This window comes from Leucopleurus acutus (genome assembly GCF_964270905.1).
Source record: "Leucopleurus acutus genome assembly, chromosome: 19".
NCBI lineage: Eukaryota > Metazoa > Chordata > Mammalia > Artiodactyla > Delphinidae > Leucopleurus > Leucopleurus acutus.
Window position 1 is genome coordinate 20,615,039 of NC_139161.1, and position 21,713 is coordinate 20,636,751.

The 21,713-nt window shown below is 57.7% G+C and overlaps 1 protein-coding gene across 1 annotated transcript; it reads right to left on the reverse strand.

Moving 5' to 3' along the window:
• Positions 1–1,113: 1,113 nt before the first annotated feature.
• THRA (thyroid hormone receptor alpha) lies at positions 1,114–21,427 on the reverse strand. The gene is made up of 9 exons (XM_082860989.1): positions 21,329–21,427; positions 10,575–10,922; positions 7,686–7,753; positions 7,036–7,136; positions 4,975–5,122; positions 4,154–4,359; positions 2,999–3,145; positions 2,150–2,408; positions 1,114–1,555 (listed from the first exon to the last, which is right to left on the reverse strand). Exons 2-9 carry the CDS (start codon positions 10,625–10,627, stop codon positions 1,305–1,307), a joined length of 1,233 nt encoding a protein of 410 aa, XP_082717115.1. The 5' UTR covers positions 10,628–10,922; positions 21,329–21,427; the 3' UTR covers positions 1,114–1,304.
• Between the last annotated feature and the right edge of the window lie 286 nt (positions 21,428–21,713).

A 21,713-nucleotide genomic window follows, 5' to 3' on the forward strand; every position in this document is an offset into this window, starting at 1 on the left:
GTGCCACTTATCTAAGCACCCCCATTCCGGTGCCTGCCTGCCCGGAGTCTGGGATAGTGCATCGAGTGGGAGTGGAAAGGAGGAGGGCAGGGGTTAGAGAGAGCCCAGCAGACAGATGGAAACAGGGGCCTAGGGGGGTGGAGGCTCTCGGAGAAGCTCACGCACACCCCCCCACCCCAGGGCAGCAGCATCTGGATCGTAGCTAATACTGCAGGATGTGAGGAGGGCGGGACCTTGAGCCACAGTTTTTCCTGTGTGGGTGCCACGATGCGGAAGGAGCTGGTGGGGGACACAGGGAGAGGCCCCTGGGGCTGGGCACTTGAAAGGGGAGCTGTGCGGGCAGCAGGGCAGGCTGGTGAGGGGCCAGTTGGCATCCAGCGTGAGAGGTAGATGGAACTCAGCGGGCACGAGTGGCAGAGAGCAGAGGGAGTACTGGCGCGGGGGTGCCAAAGGGGCACAGAGGGAGGGGCAAGGCAAGGGGGGGTGGCCAGGACCCTGTTGTATTAACTCACAGCTCTGATCGGCAGCCCTACCCCTGGGGACCTGGTGCGGGGGGCAGTTCTCTCTGATGTGGGGGGAGGAGGGGCAGCTCTCAAAGTGCTTGGGGGTGGGGGGGGTCCTCCCCTCTGGCCAGCCTCAGTTAATAACTTAATATCATCTCTCTATCAATCGCTCGCTCTCTCTTTTTTCTCTTTTTTTCTTCTGTCTAGTACTTCTTCATTTATCTTGTCTCCGTGCCTGGTTTCCAAAGTGCAGTTAGAATGACTGTAATTTTTAACCTCCAGGGGAGGGGCCAAGCCAAGCCTTTCTTTGCACCCAGGCATCTGGGGAAGCAGAGAGGCCCTTAGCCTGGAGGGGGAACCTAGGCCAAGAGACTGGGCAGGGGGCTCTCTCTTGCATGTGTGCAGGGGGTGAGTTGAGGGCATCTTCCCCCATCCCTCCATCCCCTACGGTCAAGATGGCTTGTCCCCTCTTAGCTCTCCCTCCCTTCTCCTACCTTCTCGGAGGACGGGGTCCTGGGAACTGCAGGACACGGTCCCCCCCGCCCCCTGACCCCCCTCCCCCCACCTCCCACACTGTCCTTTTCATAGCAAGTTCATTTGTTTGCCCTGCCCCAGGGCTGGAGGTTCTGAGGAGGGACGGGGCAATGCGGGGTGTGTGTGTGTGTGTGTGGGGAGCTGAATCTATCCGAGGATGAGAGGGAGGAGAGAAGAGGTGTGGGGGTCTCCCTCAGCCCCCAGCTCTGCCCCTTCTCTCCAGGCTCCTCCCCACCAGCTCCGCACACCCTCTGGCCGCCTGAGGCTTTAGACTTCCTGATCCTCAAAGACCTCGAGGAAGAGTGGGGGGAAGAGTTCGGTGGGGCACTCGACTTTCATGTGGAGGAAGCGGCTGGCGTGGCAGGCCCCGATCATGCGGAGGTCAGTCACCTTCATCAGCAGCTTGGGCCAGAAATGCGGAATGTTGTGTTTGCGGTGGTTGACGTAGTGCTCGAACGCCAGCAGGTACGCCTCCTGACTCTTCTCGATCTTGTCCACACACAGCAGGCCCGAGCGGTCTGCGGGGAAGGAGGGGCAGGCGGGTGAGTGGGCGGAGGCGGGCAGAGGCGGAGAGGCTGGGGGAGAGGGAAGAAAAGCACGTTCTGGGCAAGTGTAGGGGCAACCGCAGGGCAGAGGGAGGGGACGGGGGGTGGAGGGGCAGGTAAAGAGGACAGAGGGCAAGAGGTAGGCCTGGAAAGAGAGGAGACCTGGAGACAGGGCAGGACTAGCGGACAGAGAGATGGGGTGGGGAGAGCAATACAGAGGGAGTTAGGGGCAAGAAAGGGGGACTGAGGACAGAGGAGGGATGGGGGAGAGAAGGTGAATGGGAACAGAGTAGGGGATGGGGAACAAAGGGGTCTGGGAGAGACAGAGAGCAGGTGGGGGCAGAGAGAAAAAATGAAGCCAGGATAGGAGTAGAGGAGGGACTGGGAGGTAAGAGATGGGCCTGGATATCAGAACGGAGTGGGGGTGGGTGAAAGAGCAGGGGACAGAGAGGTAGCTTTGTGGAGCAGAGAGACCACGGGGTTAAAGAAGGAGCGTGACAGGCCCAGGGCCCAGCCAAACTCTGGGTCCCTGGAAGCTCCCGAGCCCTCCCAGCCAGGCCTCGGTACCTGTTGACATTAGCAGCACAGCCTGCAGCAGAGCCACTTCCGTGTCATCCAAGTTAAAGGCAGAGAGTGACTTGCCCAGTTCAAAGATGGCATCGGAGACGACACCCAGGCCGCCATTCTTGAGCTGCTCCCGCTTGACAGCCATCTCCCCGCTCAGTGTCAGGGTGTCGCTCTCGGGGTCATAGCGGACAGCCGCCCGCAGGGACATGATCTCCATGCAGCACCCCTTCAGGAGGATGATCTGGTCTTCGCAAGGCAGCTGCAGAACCACAGGGACACTCAGCAGGCCCCTCCCCGTAAGCATCGCCAGCGGGGGGGGCCCCCCCGGGAGCCGCAAGGTCACCACGGGCCAGGAACGTGTGCTCTGAACAGCTCCCTTGCAATGAGCGATGGATCTGCCCTGTTTCATTAACTCTCCCAACTGTGCCTCTGAGTTAGGTCCCGTCAGTACCTCCATGCCCACCGCAGATGAGCAAAGGGAGGTATAGGGAGTTAGGCCACATGGCCAAGGTCACAAGCCAGTAGGGCAGCCTGTTCCCAGAGTTAGTGCTCTTTAAAGTAAGGAGAACTTCCAGAGTCAGGATGGCTGCGTAGACTTCAGAGGAGACAGGAAGGGACGGGCTGGGGAGGCTGGGCCCGTGGAGCCTGCTGGTTCTTTAGGGATCAACTCACCCTGTGCGTGTGTGTGTGCGCGTGTGTGCGTGCGTGTGTTGGCTGTGTTGACCTACAGGAATTGCTCCCCATCCAGAGAGCTTCAGATGAGCACGAGCTGGGACTGGGTGATCTGGGGAGCAGCCCGAGGTCTCCCTCCAGCGTGGCACCGTGTCTCTCCTCCCATCTGCCACTCACCTCAGAGAACATGGGCAGTTTTTTGGCAAAGTCCACCACGCGGGTGATGGCCGGGGTGATGATCTTGGTAAACTCGCTGAAGGCCTCAAGGTCCACCTTGTCTCCGTCCGGCATGGAGACGATGGGTGACTGGCCAATGTCATCCGGCTAGAGGGAGAGATGGGGGTCAGCTGGGGCTGCAGACCCCTTTCAACCTCTCACAGAGGCTCCCTGCCCACCAGGGGGAGCTCCAAGGCAGCTTGGGGAGGCGGGGCCCCTAGCACCTGGGGACAGCTGTGTCCCAACCCAGGTCTAAGGCTTCTCCCATCTTGGGGCAGAGAATACACCAGCATCAGAGCTCCAAGTTGGCTAATAATCACAAGGATCATAATAGCAGCAGAGGTAATGTCATAACAATAGAAGCTAGATTTACTGAATATTTAACACGTAACTAGGCATGAAGCCATGTGTTTTACACGCACTATCTCATTTAATCCTCACCACGACTTACCACCATTAGTTGATGTTATACTTATCATCATTTCACAGATGAGGAAACTGAGACAGACTGCAGCTAAGTAATAAGCCCAAGGTCATGTGGCTAGTAAGTGGTAGAACCAGGATTTGAACCCGGGCAGTCTGACCCCCGACAAGTTACGCACACACGCGCTTGGGATCAGAGTCAGTGCTCCTAACAGCGTACTGTTCCGCACGCGGACACACTCCGCCAGGAGTTTTCTGCCTTCCCCACCATACACAACCAACTACCCGTCTCCTCCCAAGCTGGCCATTTTCCTGGCACTCAGTTTTGCCAGGGCCTAAAACAATGCCCAGCAACCAAGAGGTCCCCCAAAATACTGTTACATGACTGTGTCCTCACCCTTCCTCCCAGTCACTGTGGGCGGGAAAAAGAGGAGAGCTCGCCTCCGTTCACTGGAAATTCGATGAGGAGGGCAAGGCCCTGCCCTCATGGAGCTCCCAGTCAGATGGAAAAGGCAGGACCCTGATAGCAGCGACACACACACAGGTGTACGAATCAGCACTGTCAAGTCGTGGAGACTATCAGCCTTGGGTCAGACTAAACTAAGAAGGCTTTCCAGAGGAGGCAAGACTCTGAGTTCACTCTCCTCTCCTGGCTACCTGGCTGCGGCTCCCCCGTGCTCCCTCTCTCCTTACCAGGAATTTCCGCCTCTGTTTCCAATGGCTGCCCTGGGCATTTGTGCTGCGATGGGCCTCCGTGGCAACGTGGATCAGGTCCCACTCTTCGGGAGTGGGCTCTGGTCGCTGCTGCAGTGATCGGATCATCTCCTCCTTCCGCCGCCGCTCCCGGTTCTGCTCAATCAGCTTGCGTTTGGCCACCCGCTTCGAGTCATCTAGAACCACTGTCAACAACAGACAGATACGATGCCCTTTGCATGGCACACTCCGTAACCCACTCAGAAACTATGCTTCCCAGTAGGCCAAGAGAGGCTAAGTGACTTCCCAAATCACCTAGCAGTCGGGTGGCACAACCTGGATCCTGAATGATCACTGAGACCACATCAACTCCAACTTGGGCTGACCCAGAGGAAGACCATGTTCTGATCTAAAGGGTTATGGTGACAGTAGTTACTAGAAGACTGTACCATCCAATCCCTAGCTAATGAAAAATGCCCTCTCTCACCCAGAAGTGGGGTGCCTTCTCTAGTAGTCAGAGACACTGTGCTCTTGGGGGGGGGTGGTACTCAGGACTTATTTCTACCCAACAACTCTAAGGCCCTGGAGTGGTGAAAGGCAGGCAGGCACTGGGGCCCATGCCCAGAGCCCAGAGAGGGATCCTGTTTCCTTTTCTTCAGGGACGAGGGCAGCAGGGACCAAGATTCTGAACATTCATTCTGCCACCAGCCTGACCCAGACTGTCCCTCTGCTCTGTGGGTACCTGGAAGGGAGCTGCCCTGTCTGAACGCACCCCCCCCCCCCACAGCTGCCTGGCCCGCTTCCCCCACCCATCCCCTTACAGTCCATGGCCATGCCCACAGCGATGCACTTCTTGAAGCGGCACAGCTGGCACTGATTGCGGGTGATCTTGTCAATGACACAACAGCTGTCATATTTGCACGAGTAGGTGGGGTGGAGGTTCTTCTGGATTGTGCGGCGAAAGAAGCCCTGGAGTTGGGGGAGGGCAGGGAGACGGAGCATGTTGTGATCACAACCCTCCCTTCCTGAATCAACCGTGCAGTTCTCTGGGGTTGGCGGTGGGGGCGGGGGGCGGCGGGCTGGGGAACTAGTGAGGGAACCTGGCATCCTCTCGACACAGCAAGCCCAGCATCACTGGGCTCTGCCAGGACTTAGAAATACACATCCTCAGCCCCCCAGCTGCCTAGGGGCCGGGGTACACGGGTAGTGGTGGTGGCAGAGTTAAGGACGGTGACCGCAGTTAGGAGATTTGAGCCTGGGATGGTGTGAGGTGCTCAGAGGCTTGAAGGAATAGCCGCTTTGGACACCCATTAATACCTGATTTTCCATCTTGTTAAACGACTCTAAAAACAACACTGGCCCCAAAACCATTCTCATACATGCTGCCTGTTGCCCATGCAGGTGGAATTCACGAAATGGGGGGCGGGGGGGTCAAAAAGTTAAGAAAAGGCATTGGGTATGACCTCTACTAGCATGAAGAGAATATTTTCAATTTTATATACAGAGTTTAGTCTTTGCTTTAAAGGAAAAACCTCAAGATGGCAGTGATAATATGAAGAGCTAATGTCTGTTGCATACTTACTATGTGTCAGGCACTTATAAGCCTTTTCTTTCCTGTATCATCACATTTAATGCTCATGTCAACCCCGTGAGGTAGGAACTGTTATTACCTCCATTTTGCCGACTAAGAAACTGCAGCTTGGAGAGATTAAGCACTTTGCTCAAAGTCATATGGCTAAATGGGCAGCAGACACTCAGAGCTGGACCTGAGGTATAAGACACAAGGTCTGAGCTCTCAGATTTTGAGGTGCAATTAAAATCACCTTGGGTAGCCATCAAAAATACAGACTCTTGGGCCTCACGCTAGACCTACAACATCAGGCTCTCTAGGAGTGGGAAGGCATCTCTGTCCTTTCCGGATGCCCCGCTGGGACTCAGATGTCCTTGAGGGTGAGGTTCCTGGCTCTATACTACACTGCTGGCATTGCTTGCAGGAACACTGCCAGGGGACTCTATATCCCTGGTGGTCTTGGTCTGATTGACAACACCAGGAAAGAGAGCAACTTGAAGCCTTGACACATGCTTAAAGCTTTCTGTTTCTTGAAAGGTCTTACATTGTCAGGAAGTGATGATCCTGGGAAAACCATGTAGGCTGAAATGTCCAAAGTGAGATCTAATGAAGCCTCTTCAAGCCAGAGACCCGCTCTGCCCAGGGAGACTCTGCCATCCTCTTCTCTGGCCTCCGCCACGCCCCCCAGCACTGGTTCTCACCCTTTCAGGTGCAGTGGAAGCAATCCAAGGCAGATTCCGCCATGAAACATTCTGATTGAGTAGGGTTGGGATGAGGCCTTGGGATCTGCACTTAACAAGTACTGCAGGTGGTCCAGGAACTACATTTTGAGAAACACTGATGCTGTTTAACTGATGTCAGTCTTTCTCTGGTAGGCTGTGAGCACCGTGAGGGAGGCACATATACTGCACATCTCACACTTAATACACTGAATGGATGGATGAAAGCAGACATGTATTGAGTGCTTCTTTTGTACTTGGCGCTGTTTTAAGTACTCTATGTGCGTTATCTCATTTTATTCTTCTAGCAACTCTACGAAGTAGGTAGTATGTTTATCCCCATTTTATAGATGAAGAAACTGAGGCTCAGAGAGATTAGGCATCTTACCTATGAGTGGCAGAGCAGGGATTATGAATGAACAAATGAATGAATAAGAGAAGAGAAATGAGGATATAACAGGTGCGCTTTAGCTTACATGTTTATAGAGCTGTCTGTTGTGCCAGGTGCTGAGGGACTTAAAGGGAATGTGATGGCAGGGGGGGAGGGTGGCGCTCAGGTGGTGGGGGAGGGGCAGGAGCTGGCTGGTCCATACCTTGCAGCCCTCACAAGTGATGCAGCGGTAGTGATAACCGGTTGCCTTGTCCCCACACACGACACACTGCTCGTCTTTGTCCAGGTAACTAGGGATATACCCTGGGAGGGAGGAAGGGAGGCAGGCAGGCAGGCATGGCTTGGGTCCCCAGCAGAGAGGCTCCTATACTTTCTCCATCCCCCAGCTTTTCCTTCCTGGCCCATCCCCTAGCCCAGCCTCCCTGAAGGGTTCTCTGTCTCCAGGTATAATCCTGGAGACACATCAGAGGTCACCTTGTCCATCCCTTTCCCTAAGAATATGGAGAATCCAGTTCTTCTGACTGCCCCATTCAGGACTTTTCTCTTGCCGCATGCCAGGGGCAGGGGATATGGGAGAAGGAGAAGCAAATGTCAGAGCAGCTCATCTTGGGGACCTCGGGCAAGGGAGTTATGGGGGAAGGGAAGAGGCCCTTCCTGACCTAATCCATCCTCAAAGGCTGGAGCGTGCCCCACACCACCCCTCTCACCCCAGACAAGTCCATCCCACGCTCTCCAGGAGGCTCTCCCCGTGGGACACAGGAACTGCTGGTATAGGCCCAGTCCCTGGAATTGTCCCGGCCTGGTTCTGTCGGGTTGAGGGTGGGAAGGAAGGTCACACGCAGCCAGGCTCACCTGACATGCTGGTTTTCAGGGAACATTGGCCGTTCTTTCTTTTTCGCTTTCCATCTGGTGACCTGGCACTGGATGGGGGCAAAGTGGGCCGAATCAGAGAGCAGTCCTTGGGCAGCCCCCCTTCTCATTCCATAGGCTGAAGTCATCCCCCACGCCTGACTCTCTCCTTCTTGTGTCCTCATCCTACCTCCCACCCCCAGGTCAACTGACAAAACTGAGAAGGGTCCAGCTATCTGGAAGCTTTGGGGAGAGAGATAAAGGGCTTGGCTGGGGCACAAGCATGTTCTAGGGCCCCAACACACACACACACACACACACACACACACACGAGCACGCCCATAATCTATAAGATAGCCACATATTTAAGCCTTCAGTACATGACACATATGCAGAAAGAATCTATCTTCAGGACATGCTTAAAGCTATATAACCTTTAGAATACACACAAATGTGTGCAACATAAGACCAGCACACACGAACAACTATGCTGCCTTCAGTATAAACCCAGGCACGGTAAACAAGAGCAGGCTCTACTGTCTATATCTATGCAACTTTCAAGTCTTTCTCAAATGTGTTATATGACCTCTAGGATATGCCCACATGTTACACAACCCTCTAGACGGGCACCTAATAATACCATGCCCCTCCCCCCAGTGAACATGTGACTTGATTTCCAGGTCATGCACACACGCTAAATAACCACAGTGTGACTTCCCTGGTGGCGCAGTGGTTAGGAGTCTGCCTGCCAACGCAGGGGACACGGATTCGAGCCCTGGTCCGGGAAGATCCCATACGCTGTGAAGCAACTAAGCCCGTGCACCACAACTACTGAGCCTGCGCTCTAGAGCCCGCGAGCCACAACTACGGAAGCCCGCGTGTCTGCCACAGCTACTGAGCCCACATGCCGCAACTACTGAGCCCGCGTGCTACAACTACTGAAGCCCGCGCGCCTAGAGCCCGTGCTCTGCAACAAGAGAAGCCACCGCAATGAGAAATCCACGCACCGCGACGAACAGTAACCCCCGCTCGCCACAACTAGAGAAAGCCCACGTGCAGCAACGAAGACCCAACACCAGCCAAAAATTAAAATAAAAGTAAATTAAATAACCACAGTGGACCACTAGAACCTAGACCCAAGAATATGAGAAAAGGATGGGACTCCCAGAGCTGCCCAGTCCAGGGCCTCCCTTTAACAGAGCAGCAAACCTAGGCCCCACTTGTGCCTGGTGACACTGTGACTGGAGTCAGAGCCAGGACAAGGATGCTGGGCCCCTCCAAGTACGGTATTAGCAACCCCCAGCCACTGCACACATATGTTGCCAGCCTCTCCACATACATGTTACATAACCTCGGCACACACAGGTTACATAAGCTTTCTACATGCATGCACGGATTGTATAACCTCCCACACCCACCCTGTGTGTGGCATGTTGCAGGGTCCTCCGCCCTCTCTCCACCCGCCTGGGGCCTGATGCGGCTCCCAACACACTGACACAGTGACCTTGGCCAGGGTCACAGCCACAGACAACTCTGTGTTCCACACGCCCTGGGGATTACCCCTGTCTGATGTCTACAACAGTTCGAGGGTCGGATCTCCCTCCTGCCTCTGGAGGGGTGGGTGTGGGGGGAACTCCCCGGCCACCTAGGCCCCAGTCGAGCTGGCAGTCTTCAGCAATTAACTAGACTCACAGCCTCTGGGTGCAGTCCCAGGGACAGCCACAAGGTGGCGCAGGGACATGGGGGAGGGGAGGCAGACAGGGGAGGGGCTGCAGTCCTGGGGGACCAGGAACTGGCATTCCCGCCTTTCTCAGAGTTAGCAGCAGACTTTCCCAGATCCACAGAAGTCTGGGCAGGGAGGTACAGAGGCTGTAAGTGAGAGCTATGCAATGATAGGCTAAATCTTTTTCAGAGCTCCCTGGGGTGGGGATTGGGTTGGGGGGATACCCGCATTGCCCTACCCAGCTGCCAGCCCCATCCACTTCCTCTACCCCTCCAGGGACCCAGTCTTGGGCCCCAGGGCTTTGCTGGGCCAGGCCTCCGGCCTCCTGGCTCAGGATCTGGTCTCCTAGGCAACGGCCACACTACTCCCCAGAGCACCCCCTCCCCCACCCTCTCCCTGGCCATAGGCACAGGCTGTACCCAGCTCCCAGGGCACCACGCCAACTGAGACTGAGCTCTGTGCCACTTGGAGCTGATGGGAGAGGCAGAGACCCTCTGGGCTCCTGAAGCACAATGCAGATAGTAGGTAACCCATCCCTAGTTGCGTGTGCAGGGCTGATGCCTCCTCCACGTGGGAGCAAAACCTTCATAGCTGGCATTCACTTTCACTTCCTGGGAGGAGCCCCATGGCAATGCCCGCCCTTGCCCATGAACAAGGAAGAGCTTGTGAGGCTCCCAATAGGTTCCAAATATAAGCGTGAGCTGTGACCAACAGCTACTGGTGCATGTGCCCTGAAATGTCATGTCACATGCACCATGGCTTCTGGACAACACGCTGGTGGTCAGAAGTGAACAACCTGGTAGGGAGAGGAGGGAAATGGCAAGGCTTGGATTCCACATGCTCAGGTGAGGGTGGCTGAGGGGACACTGGGGGGCATTGGAGACTCCCAGCACTGTCAAGGGAGGGGCCACGTGCCTGCTGCCTGTAATTACTCTGCTCTGCATCACCTCCCCCTTTCAAAATGGGCATCTTTCCATTGAGGTGCCTAATTCCCTGCCGCATGGGAACATGACCTCATCTCCTGGGCAAAGGTAGGCAGCAGGCTTGTTGGCCTCATGCCCATCCCCCCAGAGGTGCTTAAAAGGCCCAAGCTCTACTCTCTCGGGCCCAGCCAGGTGACCCTTCCTGTTGCCTAGGAGTTGGCACGACCTAGTTGCCAGACCCATTACCTGTTCTCCTCTGGGTCTGACCCACACTCCACCTTGCTTGGCTTCTGTTCCATTCACTTTAATTCCATCCAGGATGCCCTCCAGCACGCCAAGAGACTGGGGTGGGCACACTGGCCCCCCCGGCACGCCCACAGGCCGCCCACCCCCCGCCACCCAGGCCCTAGGGCCCAGCACCCATGGTGCCCGCCTCAGCACTTGGCCTTTCACACCATGCCCTGCGCCCCAAGGGGGGCGGGCGGTGAGAGGGGCCAGGGAGTGGCAGATAGTGGGGTTGTGGGGGAAGCCGGGTCTGTGGGGGGGTCCTGGGCTGGGGGAGTAGCTTCGGAATCTTGTCCTGTCCGGAGGTCCCTGCAGAGAGAGGAAAGAGGCAGGGATAAGGCGGCGCCATGGTGGGGCTGGGTGAATAGGATTCCTTTGGTGCCAACATTTGGGGGCTCGTAACGAGATGGTGGTAGTCATGGAGGGCAGGCACCAGGACAACCCTTCAGATTAACAGACAGCAGGCAAGGCTGGAGAGCCACATCCTGCTCCCCAGACATGGAAAGGGATGGAGGGAAAGAATGAGGTCACCCACGTACCTCGTCTCAGTCCTCACAGTCAAGTGCCTAGCCCTTAATAGGCGTCTATTAAACATCAGCTATTGTTACCACCCCCCAGTTTCCCTAAAACTCATCAGTATTACAGGGCAAGAGGCCACCAGAGATGGGCAGCTTCAGCCCAGGCATGGGGGTACTGGTGAAGGAAGTATGGTTTGTGGGGGCAGCATGCAGGGATCCTGAATGCCCACGTGGGTGCCTTCACGGAGAGGGGCAGTGCAAATAGTAGGGAGACCACCCCCCCCCACCCCCCCCCCCGGCTGCTGGCTCAGTTACGACTCCTCAGTCCCGGCCCCCCAAGGAGCTTCCCATACGAGGTCCCTAATCACACTTCCCAGTCTGAGGACCAGACTTCCCAGTCGGTTTAGCTGAGCTGCCACCCACCAGGATGGCAAGAGGAGGGGAAAGGAAACTAACCCGCGTTAATGGAATAGAGAATATAGGCCCTCTGGTATCAGAGCTGCACAGGTGAGGAAATAAAGCCTCAGAAAGCCCGACCATTCACTCGAGTTGGCACAGCTAGTGAGCAGCCTGCCTCCAATGCTTGCCTTGTCCTGCTATCTGGGGTCCAGGGCAGTGCCCACCTGGGCCAACCATTCCCCCCATGCTGCTCCGCTGACCCCAGCCTGCAGACCCGAGGCTCCGTGTCTGCACACACAAGGCAGGTGTGGGCACGTGAGAGGGGACAAAAGGTGCAGCTCTCCGCACACAGCCTCCATCGAGTGGCTGCTGCACCAGAGTCGTTGCCCCTGGGCCCCCCCGGCCCCACCCCTAGGAACTGATAAGGAGCCAGGGTGGGAGGGGAAAGGAGAGATAAGTCAGGCCATTGGGCAGGGTAGGACCGGGCTGGACCATGGGACAGGGCCTCTGCACTCAGACAAGTCCCCATCCTGGGGAGCAGGGCAGTAGTACAGAAGGGTGGCCTACTCTGCTTTCGATGCCCCCGCAGACCAGAACTGGGCACTGGGGGCTGGACAGGAGACATGGGGTGGAGGGGTGCGAGCAGGGAGCCTTAGCCCAGGGAGCCGTCAAGAAAGTAGGTCAAGTTTTTCTTGGCTTGCGGAGAAATTCCTGTTATAAATTTATAATGGCGTAGCCAGCCCTAAGGGGTGGAGATGGGGGGAGAAGGAGTGGGTGGGGATGCCCAGAGCCTGGGCATAGGGGCCTGCTGCTCTCAGCCAGAGCAGTGAGGGGCTGGGGGCCGAGACAGGCGTGGGCCTTGGGCTGGACAATAGAGGGCTATTTTCTGTCGCCTCTGTTTCCACTTCTATCTGTGCCCAGTGAAGCTTCCTTTGGTCTGTCTGTCTGCATCTGAATGTCTCTCTCTCTCTCTCTCTCTGGGTCTGGATGTCTCCCTGTCTCCCCCGCCCCCCAAGACTGTGCCTCGGTGCTTGGCACACCCTGGCTGCGGTGCTGCCCCCGCCCGTCTCCTGCCCACCTGGCATACTGCCACCACTTGTTTACAGAAGCTGGAAAAATCCACTCGCCAGCCTGAGGCCCGAGTGCCCCCGGGGAGGGGAGGAGGCAGGCACAGGAGTGGGCATGCTGAGAGAGGGGCAGCCGCGCGAGCAGGCCCTGGAGGCAGGTGAAGGGAACCGGGGTGTGTGGGAATGGGTATCAGCGGCTACGGGCCAGACCAGGCAGGGAGCACCGGTGGCAGCACATGGCATGGGCAGCTCCTGCCCCAGGCCACAGCTCTGGAAGACCCCTCCCCCTGACTTCTGCTACCGCCAGTTGCTACAGGGCACACCTGGGGCAGTGCCAACCTAAGCCACCATGTTTATTTTCCGTTCCCCCGACCCAGCCTGGCCTTAACTCCAAATGTGGCTGGGCACTGCCAAGGGCTTGCACGTGCCTGCTGCAGGGGGTGGAGGGAGGAGGCCCCCACTCTGCCTCACCTCTATGCTGAGCCGAACGGTGCCTGATGCCACCCAGGCTCCACTGAGCCCCTGGTAGTGGGCAGGGAAGCAAGGTCCTGCCCTCACTGCTTAGGGCACCCTTGCCTGGCACCTAGCAGGAGGCTGGAACCCCTGGGGAGTCCTTGTCATCTCTCTGGGGACATACCTGGGCCTCTGAGGCGACAGGGCAGGCAGAGGGCCCGCATGCGGGGAGGCACATAGCACATGAGCCTGTGTTAGCTGTGGGCAGAAAAAAGTCAGTGGGGCAGGGGGGCGGGGCAGAGATACCCATGCTGAAGGGCAGCCTCTCTCCCCTCCTCCTGGAGTCCTCCTCAATTCCCCTAGTGCCAGCCTGGCACATCCCCTGCAGAGGAAGAGGATCAGCATCCCCCCAAGAGGCAGAGGGCTGGAGCTATGGGGCTCTGAGACTAGGCCGGACAGCCGGCAGGCAAGGCCCACCTGTTGGCTGGCCTGGCCACCCACTCCCTCTTTGTCAGATAAGAGATGCCTGGTGGCAGTGTGGGCAAGGTGCCCGCGGAGGGGGAAGCATTTCATTAAGCTTAAGTGCTTCTGCAATGGGGGGACTGAGACAAGAGGCCAATGCGGCATCCATGGGCACCATGCCATGTTCCTGCTGCTGGACTGTCCCACTCCGCAGTCCTGTGGACCCAAGGGACTCCCCGGAAGGACTCCTAGGGCTGCCAGAGGGGACTCTCTGCCCCAGAATCCAGCCCCCAATTCTGTACCCACCACTCTCCTGAGTGTCTGCTCTTGGCTTTGGCCCCACCTGTCAGGGCCCGTGAACTTTGTCCTTAATGCTCTACGGAAAGCCCAGCCCTCCTCCTTGCCAACCACAGAGGGAAAGACTCACATAGAGAGAGGGGGGCTGAGAAAATGGGAGAAAGAGAAGAAGCAGAGAGGTGAAAGGGACGATGGGGGAAGAGGGGGAGAAGGATGAGGAGAGGCAAGAACAAAGAGATGGGCAGGGGTGGGGGCAGAGGCAGGGATGACAATGAAGCCAAGGGAGAGGAAGAAAGGCAGCAAGGAGATGGGAGTGGAGAGAGAAGGGTGAGGGAGAAAAGAGGACAGAGAAGGGAAGGGGAGACAAAGGCAGAAAGGTAACAAAGAAAGATGGGTGGGGGGTGCTTCATGGAGGCTGGGGGGAGGGGAGAAGAGAAATGGTTTCCACGGTGACAGCTGGTTCTTGGTGGCCTGGCATGTGGGCTATTAATAGTGCTGTGGGGAGATTCACACCTCCCTCTCCCCTTCCCCTTTGCCTGCTGCTAGGGTGGGGGGAGGTACTTCTCCCCCACTCCAAATTATCTGGCACTGACGCCCTGACTCCACACCATGGGGGCCAAGAAGGGTGGCCAGGTGGCCACTGTAGCCCAAACACACACACACACACACACACACACACACACACACACACGGGCATGCACAGGCAAACACAGGCATCTGTGTGCAGACACTGCCGCCTGTGCCAGCGTGGGCTCCCATGGACAGCCACAAACACCAACAGCCCCGGGAGTCTGGAGATGGTGGAGGCTGCGGCAGCAACACAGGCACGCAGGTTGAGGAGTAGATGCCTCTCAGGGCTGGGACCTCTTCCTCCTCTCCCAGATCCCCCCGTTCTATTCTCAGGTATGGACTGAAGGGGACTGCCCCACCCAACCTGCTGTTACCCTAGTGCCAGCAGAGAGAGGAGGAGTGAAGGCGGGAAGGGAGGTACTATTTGGCAGGTGTGACATGGCAGAGGAGTACACAGACAGAGGCACCAGCTTGGCAAGCGCGGCGGGGGGGAGCGTGGGTGGGCAGGGGCTGAGGCAGCACTCTTTGGTGGGCTCTGGCTGGGCCCCCATGAGATGGGATTCTGGAGCTTAAGGGCAGTGACCCTTAAGTCTGATCTCCTAGCCACTGTGGGGCCTTGGAGGCTAGAGAATGGGAGATGGGGTTGGGGGATATAATATAAGGGGGAGATAGGTTACTTAAACAAAAGGATCTTCTCCTCCAAAAGAATATAACAGGAAATTCCCCCCTGCAGGTCACAGACAGAAAGACATAAACAGTAGCCTTGACTTGGGCCAGATGCCCAGTATTAACATCAAAGACTGTGCTTCCCGCCCAACCCCACCATAACCTCACCCACCTGCTGCTCTCCTGTCCCTCCTCCCACCCCAGGCCAGCTCCAGTCAGGCATTAAGGTGGGCGCCCAAGTCTAGGGTTCACCTCCATCCCCCCCCACGCCTACTGACGATGGTTGTGCCCACATCCATGCTCAAGAGCTCAGCCCCTTCCCTGTCAACCCACAGAACTTCGTGCCCCCTGCCCCAGTTCCCCCCAGAAATGGAGGGGGAGATCCAAATAGCCAAGAAGGCAGAGTTAGGAGCACCCACAAGCTGGGCATACTCTCCCTGCCCTCCCCCCAGCAGCCAGCGGGTAATCGGAGCTGGGAGGTGGGGCAGCTGAAGGCTGGAGGCATGAATGTCACAGAGCCAAGGCGCTCAGTGCAGATGGCATCAGGGGCACAGGGCTTGGGGTCCTCCCTTCCCCACTCCCCTCTTCCAAGGAGGAGGCTGCAGAGAGGAGTCTGCAAGCCCTGGGGAGCACGCCCAGGAGGGAAGGGAACAGTGGATGGGAAAAGAAAAGCAGGGATGTTCTCCCAGGCACCCCAGAGAGGCGGAAGATAGCCCCCACCCAAGCAGAACTGGCTGAGGAGGGGAGGTGGGGGAGAGGGACGAAGAGAGAAGCGGGGAGAGAGAAGCCAGGAGAGGGAGGGAGGGAATGGGGAGAGAGAGAGAGAGATTGAAAATTGTGTGTGTGTGTGTGTGTGTGTGTGAGAGAGAGAGAGAGAGAGAGAGAGACAGAAAGAGAGAGAGAGAGAGAGAGAGAGAGAGAGAGAGAGGGAGAGGGAGAGAGGGAGAGAGGGAGAGAGGGAGAGGGGGAGGGAGGGAGGGAGAGAGGGAGAGAGGGAGAAGGGAGGGAGGGGAGCGCATACGAGGGAGAGAGAGCAGGCGAGAGCAAGTAAATGCAGCTGAGTCTCCCGCACACACACGGACACGTGCAGACACACACACTCACCCCGCATGCGCAGAGCCTCGGGCTCTGGGTACCCCATTCCAGCAGATATTCAGAGCCCTCCCCAGCCCACACATGCCCAAAACACGCATACATGGATTGCACGCACAACACACCCACTCACTGATGTGTACAAAGACGCTGATAGCCACCAAAGCCTCAGGTCCCATTCCCCTTCCCTCGCCCACGCCCCACGCGCCTGGGTAAAAGAGAAAATGAAACAGGCAGCTAAGGCTCTAGGAGCCAAGAGCTCATCTCTTCCTTACAAGAGTAAGAGAGGAGGAAGAGGGCTGGGGGCTGGGGCCAATCACGCTGCTCTGCCACTGCTGGAGGTGTGGCTGTGCCTTTGGCCCTAACCTTTAACCCCAGTCCCCAGTGCTGGGTGCCCACCTCCAAAGCAGGGGACCAAGGATAGCATTTTCTGGGCACCAATAAGTTCCATCTTGCTCCCCTTGTCTACCCAGAGAACTTCTGACCCCTCCCTCTGGACCACCTCACACAATGGCATGCAAGCGGGAGGTCCCCTTTGGTGCCCCAGCCCTGGCCTGCCAGGAAGGCAGGCGACACCATATGCCTGAAAACCACATGCTCCCCTCCCTCCAGCAGCCCCAGATGCCTCTGTGAGAGACGGAGAACTGTCTCTGGTTCCAAGCAGCGTGTGTATCCGCACCCTGGAGCGTTCCAGGCCTTGGGAAGAGAGGAGAATCCACAGGCGTTGTTTGCCGTGCCAGTGCCAGGATGCAATACCGACTGACCACAGGTGTCACCCCACGTTATGTTATTTACCCTCACTCTGCGTGAGGTGGGCATCATTGTCTCCAGATTATGAAAACCTAGGCCCAGAGTCAGAAACTGGCAAATGGTGAAAACCCAGCCTCCTAACTCCCAGCCCGCGCTCTTCCCGCCATGGTCACGCTCGCCTCCCTCCCCAAGAGGCACAAAAGTCCCCCAAGCACCTTTAGAGCCATGAGAACCAGGGTTGAGATGAGCTCCCTACTCCAGAGGCTCCCCAGTGGCCCACCACAAGGCATATCCCCACCACTGTCCTGGGGGAGCTGCATAAAAGGGATTTGGGGGGAGAGAGGAGTCTTATCACCAGATGCAGAGGAAAGGTGGCAACCCAGGACAGACCCTGGATCTCGAGGTGCCACGCCTAACACCCTCCTTATTCACTGCCACCGTCCTCCACACTAATGCCCCCTCCATGCAGGGGTGGGGAATCTGTCAGCCCGGGCTGGGTCCTGGTTGATTGATCAATGGCAGGTAGCTGAGATGCTGGGTCCCCAGGAGAGAGGAAGGGTGCCGTACTCTACTCATAAGAAAGGAGCGGGGGTATGGAGAGAGCCTGCTTTCCTTGTTTTTTCTCTCCCCCATTCCCAGTGCTCAGACTTGTCCTAACCAGAGATGCAGTGATGCCCAAACATTCATGCATTTGCCCCTAACTGGGGAGGTGTGTCCAGGCTGAGATGTCAAGAGCTCCTTTTAAGAAGCAGCTAAAAGGTGATCAGAGGAGGGCAAGGCAGAGGGGCTCCAGCCTGCACAAACTCATGCGGGAGAGAGAGGGGACGTGGAGGCTGAGGAGACTGGAGATTAGGGACCCACTATCCCTACCACCCCCCATCCCCATCCCATTCCTGTGATGTCTAGGAGATCCAATTCTCCACCGAGCTTCTCCAAGAAGTGACCTACAGACTTCCTCGTTGTAACAGCTAACACATACAGTGCTTGTTAGGCACCAGGCACTTGTTAAAGCATTTTATGTATTCTGACTCCTCTAATCCTCAAAAAGCTGAATGAGGTAGGTATGATCCTCCTCAATTCACAGACAAGGCAAGTGAGAGGTTAAATCGCTTGCCCAGGAGTATACAGCCTACAAGTGGCAGGGCTGGGATTCAAACCCAGGCGATCTAGTTCCTATATATATGTGTGTATATATATATATATATATATATATCTCCCTGTTTTTAACCATTACAGCATATCACCTGCTAGAGGAACAATATCTTGTTCTTTCATCCAGCTATGTGTTCCCTGTGACCCAGCCTCAGTTTCCCTTTCAGTAGCAGCCATGGATTCTCTATGGTAGAATCCCTACCAGTGCCTCCTCATCCATGGTCTGGGCCACAGCTAGAGGGGAGCATGGCCAGAAATGGTAGATGTCCCCTGCTCAAACTCCCTCTCCGGAAGACTTGCCACTCTGGGCTGGAGGGCCAGCGCATGGGAGAGGGCCTCACGAAGTCTGGGCAGCTGTACCCTCAGAACCAGGCTCTGAGGCTGGGCAAAGCAGACACAGCTGTTGGGCATCTCTGAGGTGGGTCTCAGCTGCCAGGGGTGTGGAGAAAGGCCACTGTGAGTCCTGCCAAAGACCCAGCTCAGCCGGGTCCTGCCAACTCCTGCCACTGCCCCCGGGGGCAATTATCTTCCAGCGGGTCAGTGTGGAGGGAGCCCCCTCACCGGCCTGTTTGGGAGCTAGCTAGCCATGGCCTGCACACCCAGGCCTTCCACCCAGCTGGTGTCCCCTGGCTGAGCCTGCCAGCCTGAGAGATCAGCATGGGCAGTGGCCGACCCCCTTTCCTTCTCCCCCCCACTCCCAGCCTCCCAAACTCGCTGGCCGCAGCTGCAGTACTGAGGAAGCGCAGGATGTCCTGAGCAGCCAGCTGAGCCCCCTGCCCCCCACCCCAACCTCCCGCTGACCCCAGAGGCAGGGCGGGGCGGGGTTTGAGAATGAACAACTGGAGAAGAATGAAGAACCTCACCACCAGTTCCCAGCTCTGAGCAAGGAGGCTGCGGCAGAAACGGAGACCAGAACAGGGGTCGACGGGGTCAGGGACAGGTGAGAGTTACAGACTAGCAGAGAAGCGAGGAGGGAGGAGACACAGCAGAGACAGAGCGTTGGAGCGAAATTCCAAGTCAAAAATACACATCACTCACCCAGACACTCACCAACATACTGCCTCCTACGGCAGGCTTCCAAGTTTAGACAGGAGGGCAGAGGTGGGTAAAGGGGCCAGACTCACGGTGGGAGGCAGGAACTCAGCTGGGGGCCCGTGAGCATCCCCAGGAATGGCTCAAACAACCCCAGCAGGGGCAGCTAGGTTCCTTATTTGCTTTTGGGGTGGGGATAAAGGCTGCTTCCTAGGAGCCAGGTTTCCCCAAGACCCCCTCCCCCCAGCAACCAGGATCATCTCAGCTCCTGAAGTCACTGAGCACTGCTTCGGGTCCATGACTCGGCCCTCTAGAACTCCCCTACCCCCTACTCTCTTTGCTCTAATTTCTCTGTCCCTCAAAAAAAAAGAACCTCAAAAAAGAAGACAGGAGGAAGCTTGAGGAGAAAAGTCTATGACTGTATGTCCATCTAGGGGTGTGCCTGACTGCACAGCTACACCGTGCGCATCCAGAGTTGTAGACCTGTGACTGTGTGGGCCGGAGCCTTGTAAGTGCCTTCTGCACCTGAGGCCCTGGGACTGTGTGCAAATGAGTGTACCTGTGTCCGGAGTTCCCACAGTCAATCAATTAACAAGTATTTACAGAGCACTTCCTATGCTAGGCTCTGGGTGAGATCCAGAGCAATTCCAGAGATTCTCCCAGGTCTCAAGGAGCTCACCATCTAGGGGAGGGGGGGGATGACAAGCGAAAGAGGTGGAAAATGTTATCGTGAATGCATGCCTTACACCGTTATGGGAGCAGGGGTTTGGTGGTATACAGAACCTCAGAGAGCCACAGTAAGAGTCCAGGAAAATACTTGTTGCTAAGTTGTGTATCCGTGTGTTGATGTGTAACTGCATTTGCGTTTGACTGAGTGACAGCGACTGATACGGCAAGGAGATGATGCCTGTGTGACTGGGCTCATGCGAGCACGTGTGTGCCTGTGAGTGACAGGGTCTTTTGTAATGTACGGCTGTGTGCAATTGCTCTGTGTTCATGCAAGCGTGCGATAGTGACTTTTTCTGTGTGGGTGACAGCGACTCCTCCTTGTTGTGTGTGACAGCATCTCCATGTGACCCTGTGCATGGGTATGTGCATGGGTTGGTCTCCCTGCTCTTGGTCTCCTGTGGGTGTGTCTCACCCCTCTGAGCTCCCCTGTGCAGTGGCAGCCAGCCTCTTCCCTTGTCCCCATGTGGGTGTGTCCAGCAGCTCCTGTCCTTGAATCCGCCTGGGTGTCCCTGGGTGTGCATGTGGCTGTCTATGTGGGCACATCTGTGTGTCTGCATGTCACGTTTGCTTCCCCCCTCATCTTGGACAACAGCCCCCTTCATCCCTTCCCCCTCCTGGGGCCAGAGCCAGCACTGAGAGGTGGGCTCCCATCTCACTGACTTTCCTTCTGCAACCTCCACCCCTGGAAACGCGTGGCTCTCTCCATTGCCCCTATCATCCCCCACCCGGCAGGCTTTTCCTTCACACTGGACTAGGGAAGGCCCCAGGCAGAGAAGGGGCACCAGAGACACGTTGCAAGGGGAGGGAAACGGGTGGCACACACAACACGGGTCCATTCCTCCCTCTCTTCCCTAACCGCCCTAGCTTGCAACTCCCTTAATCATCTAGGAACCCTCAGATACACCCCCCCCGCCCCGCACACACCCCCCCCCCCCAACCAGTCGCGTTTTTGCAATTAGGAGTGTTGCAACCAGAGAGCCATGTTCAATTGGGGAGGCGGGTGAAGGGGGGGGGACTTCCTCCTCCCGGGGCCAGTGCAAGCCCACCCCCCACCCCACTCCTACCGCCCTCCGCAGCTGGAGGCAGCTTTGCAAAGGCCACTCGGCCTCGGCCTGGGAGGCTAGGGGTGGGAGCTGGGGGGGCAGGCCTCCGGCGCACCGTAAACAAACCGCGGCGCGGCGGGCGGGGGAGCTCCGGCGGCCGGCAGCGGGGCCGAGCCCGGGAATGCGCAGCGGACGGGCCGGACAGAGGCCGGGCGGGCCCTCGAGGGGGAGGCCCGGACGCCATCTCCGCCGGCGAACCCCGGGGCCCACCGACCTCCCAGCAACGCCTCTCTTCCCCAGGGAGTAAGTTGCAAGCTCCCGGCCAGTGACAGGGTCACCGGGGCGTCCGGGAAAGCTGAGGCTGGCAGCGGGTACCCCTCGGGCGCCCCCAGCCCACCTGGGAGCTGGCCAGAGAGCCCCGCGGCTTTGCATAATCAATCGCGATGCATTTGCATATTAATGCCCCCTCGCTCCCTCCCCCTTACCTCGGCGTGGCGCGCTGGACCGGGCTGGGCAGCGACGCGGGGGTCTCAGCGCCCCGTGCCGGGGGCGTCCATGGGGGGCCGGTGGGGCCCGGGCCGCCCGCCTCCTGCGCCCGGGTGTGAGTGCGAGTGAGCGCGGGGGGGCGGGGGGCGAGTGTGGCGGCCCCGCGGCTCCTCCGGCAGAGGCGGCGGCCGCTCTTAGCTCCTCCCTCCCCCGCCCCACTCTGGCTGGGGCTCGGGCTCTGCGCGCCCGGCAGGCTCTCGGCTGCTCCCTGCAGGCCGCCTAGACGCCGCCGCCGCCGCCGCCGCCGCCGCCGCCGGCCCCCGCCTCCCGTCCCCCGCCGCGCCCCGGGACCCCGGCCAGCCGCCCCTCGGCCGCCTCTGCCCC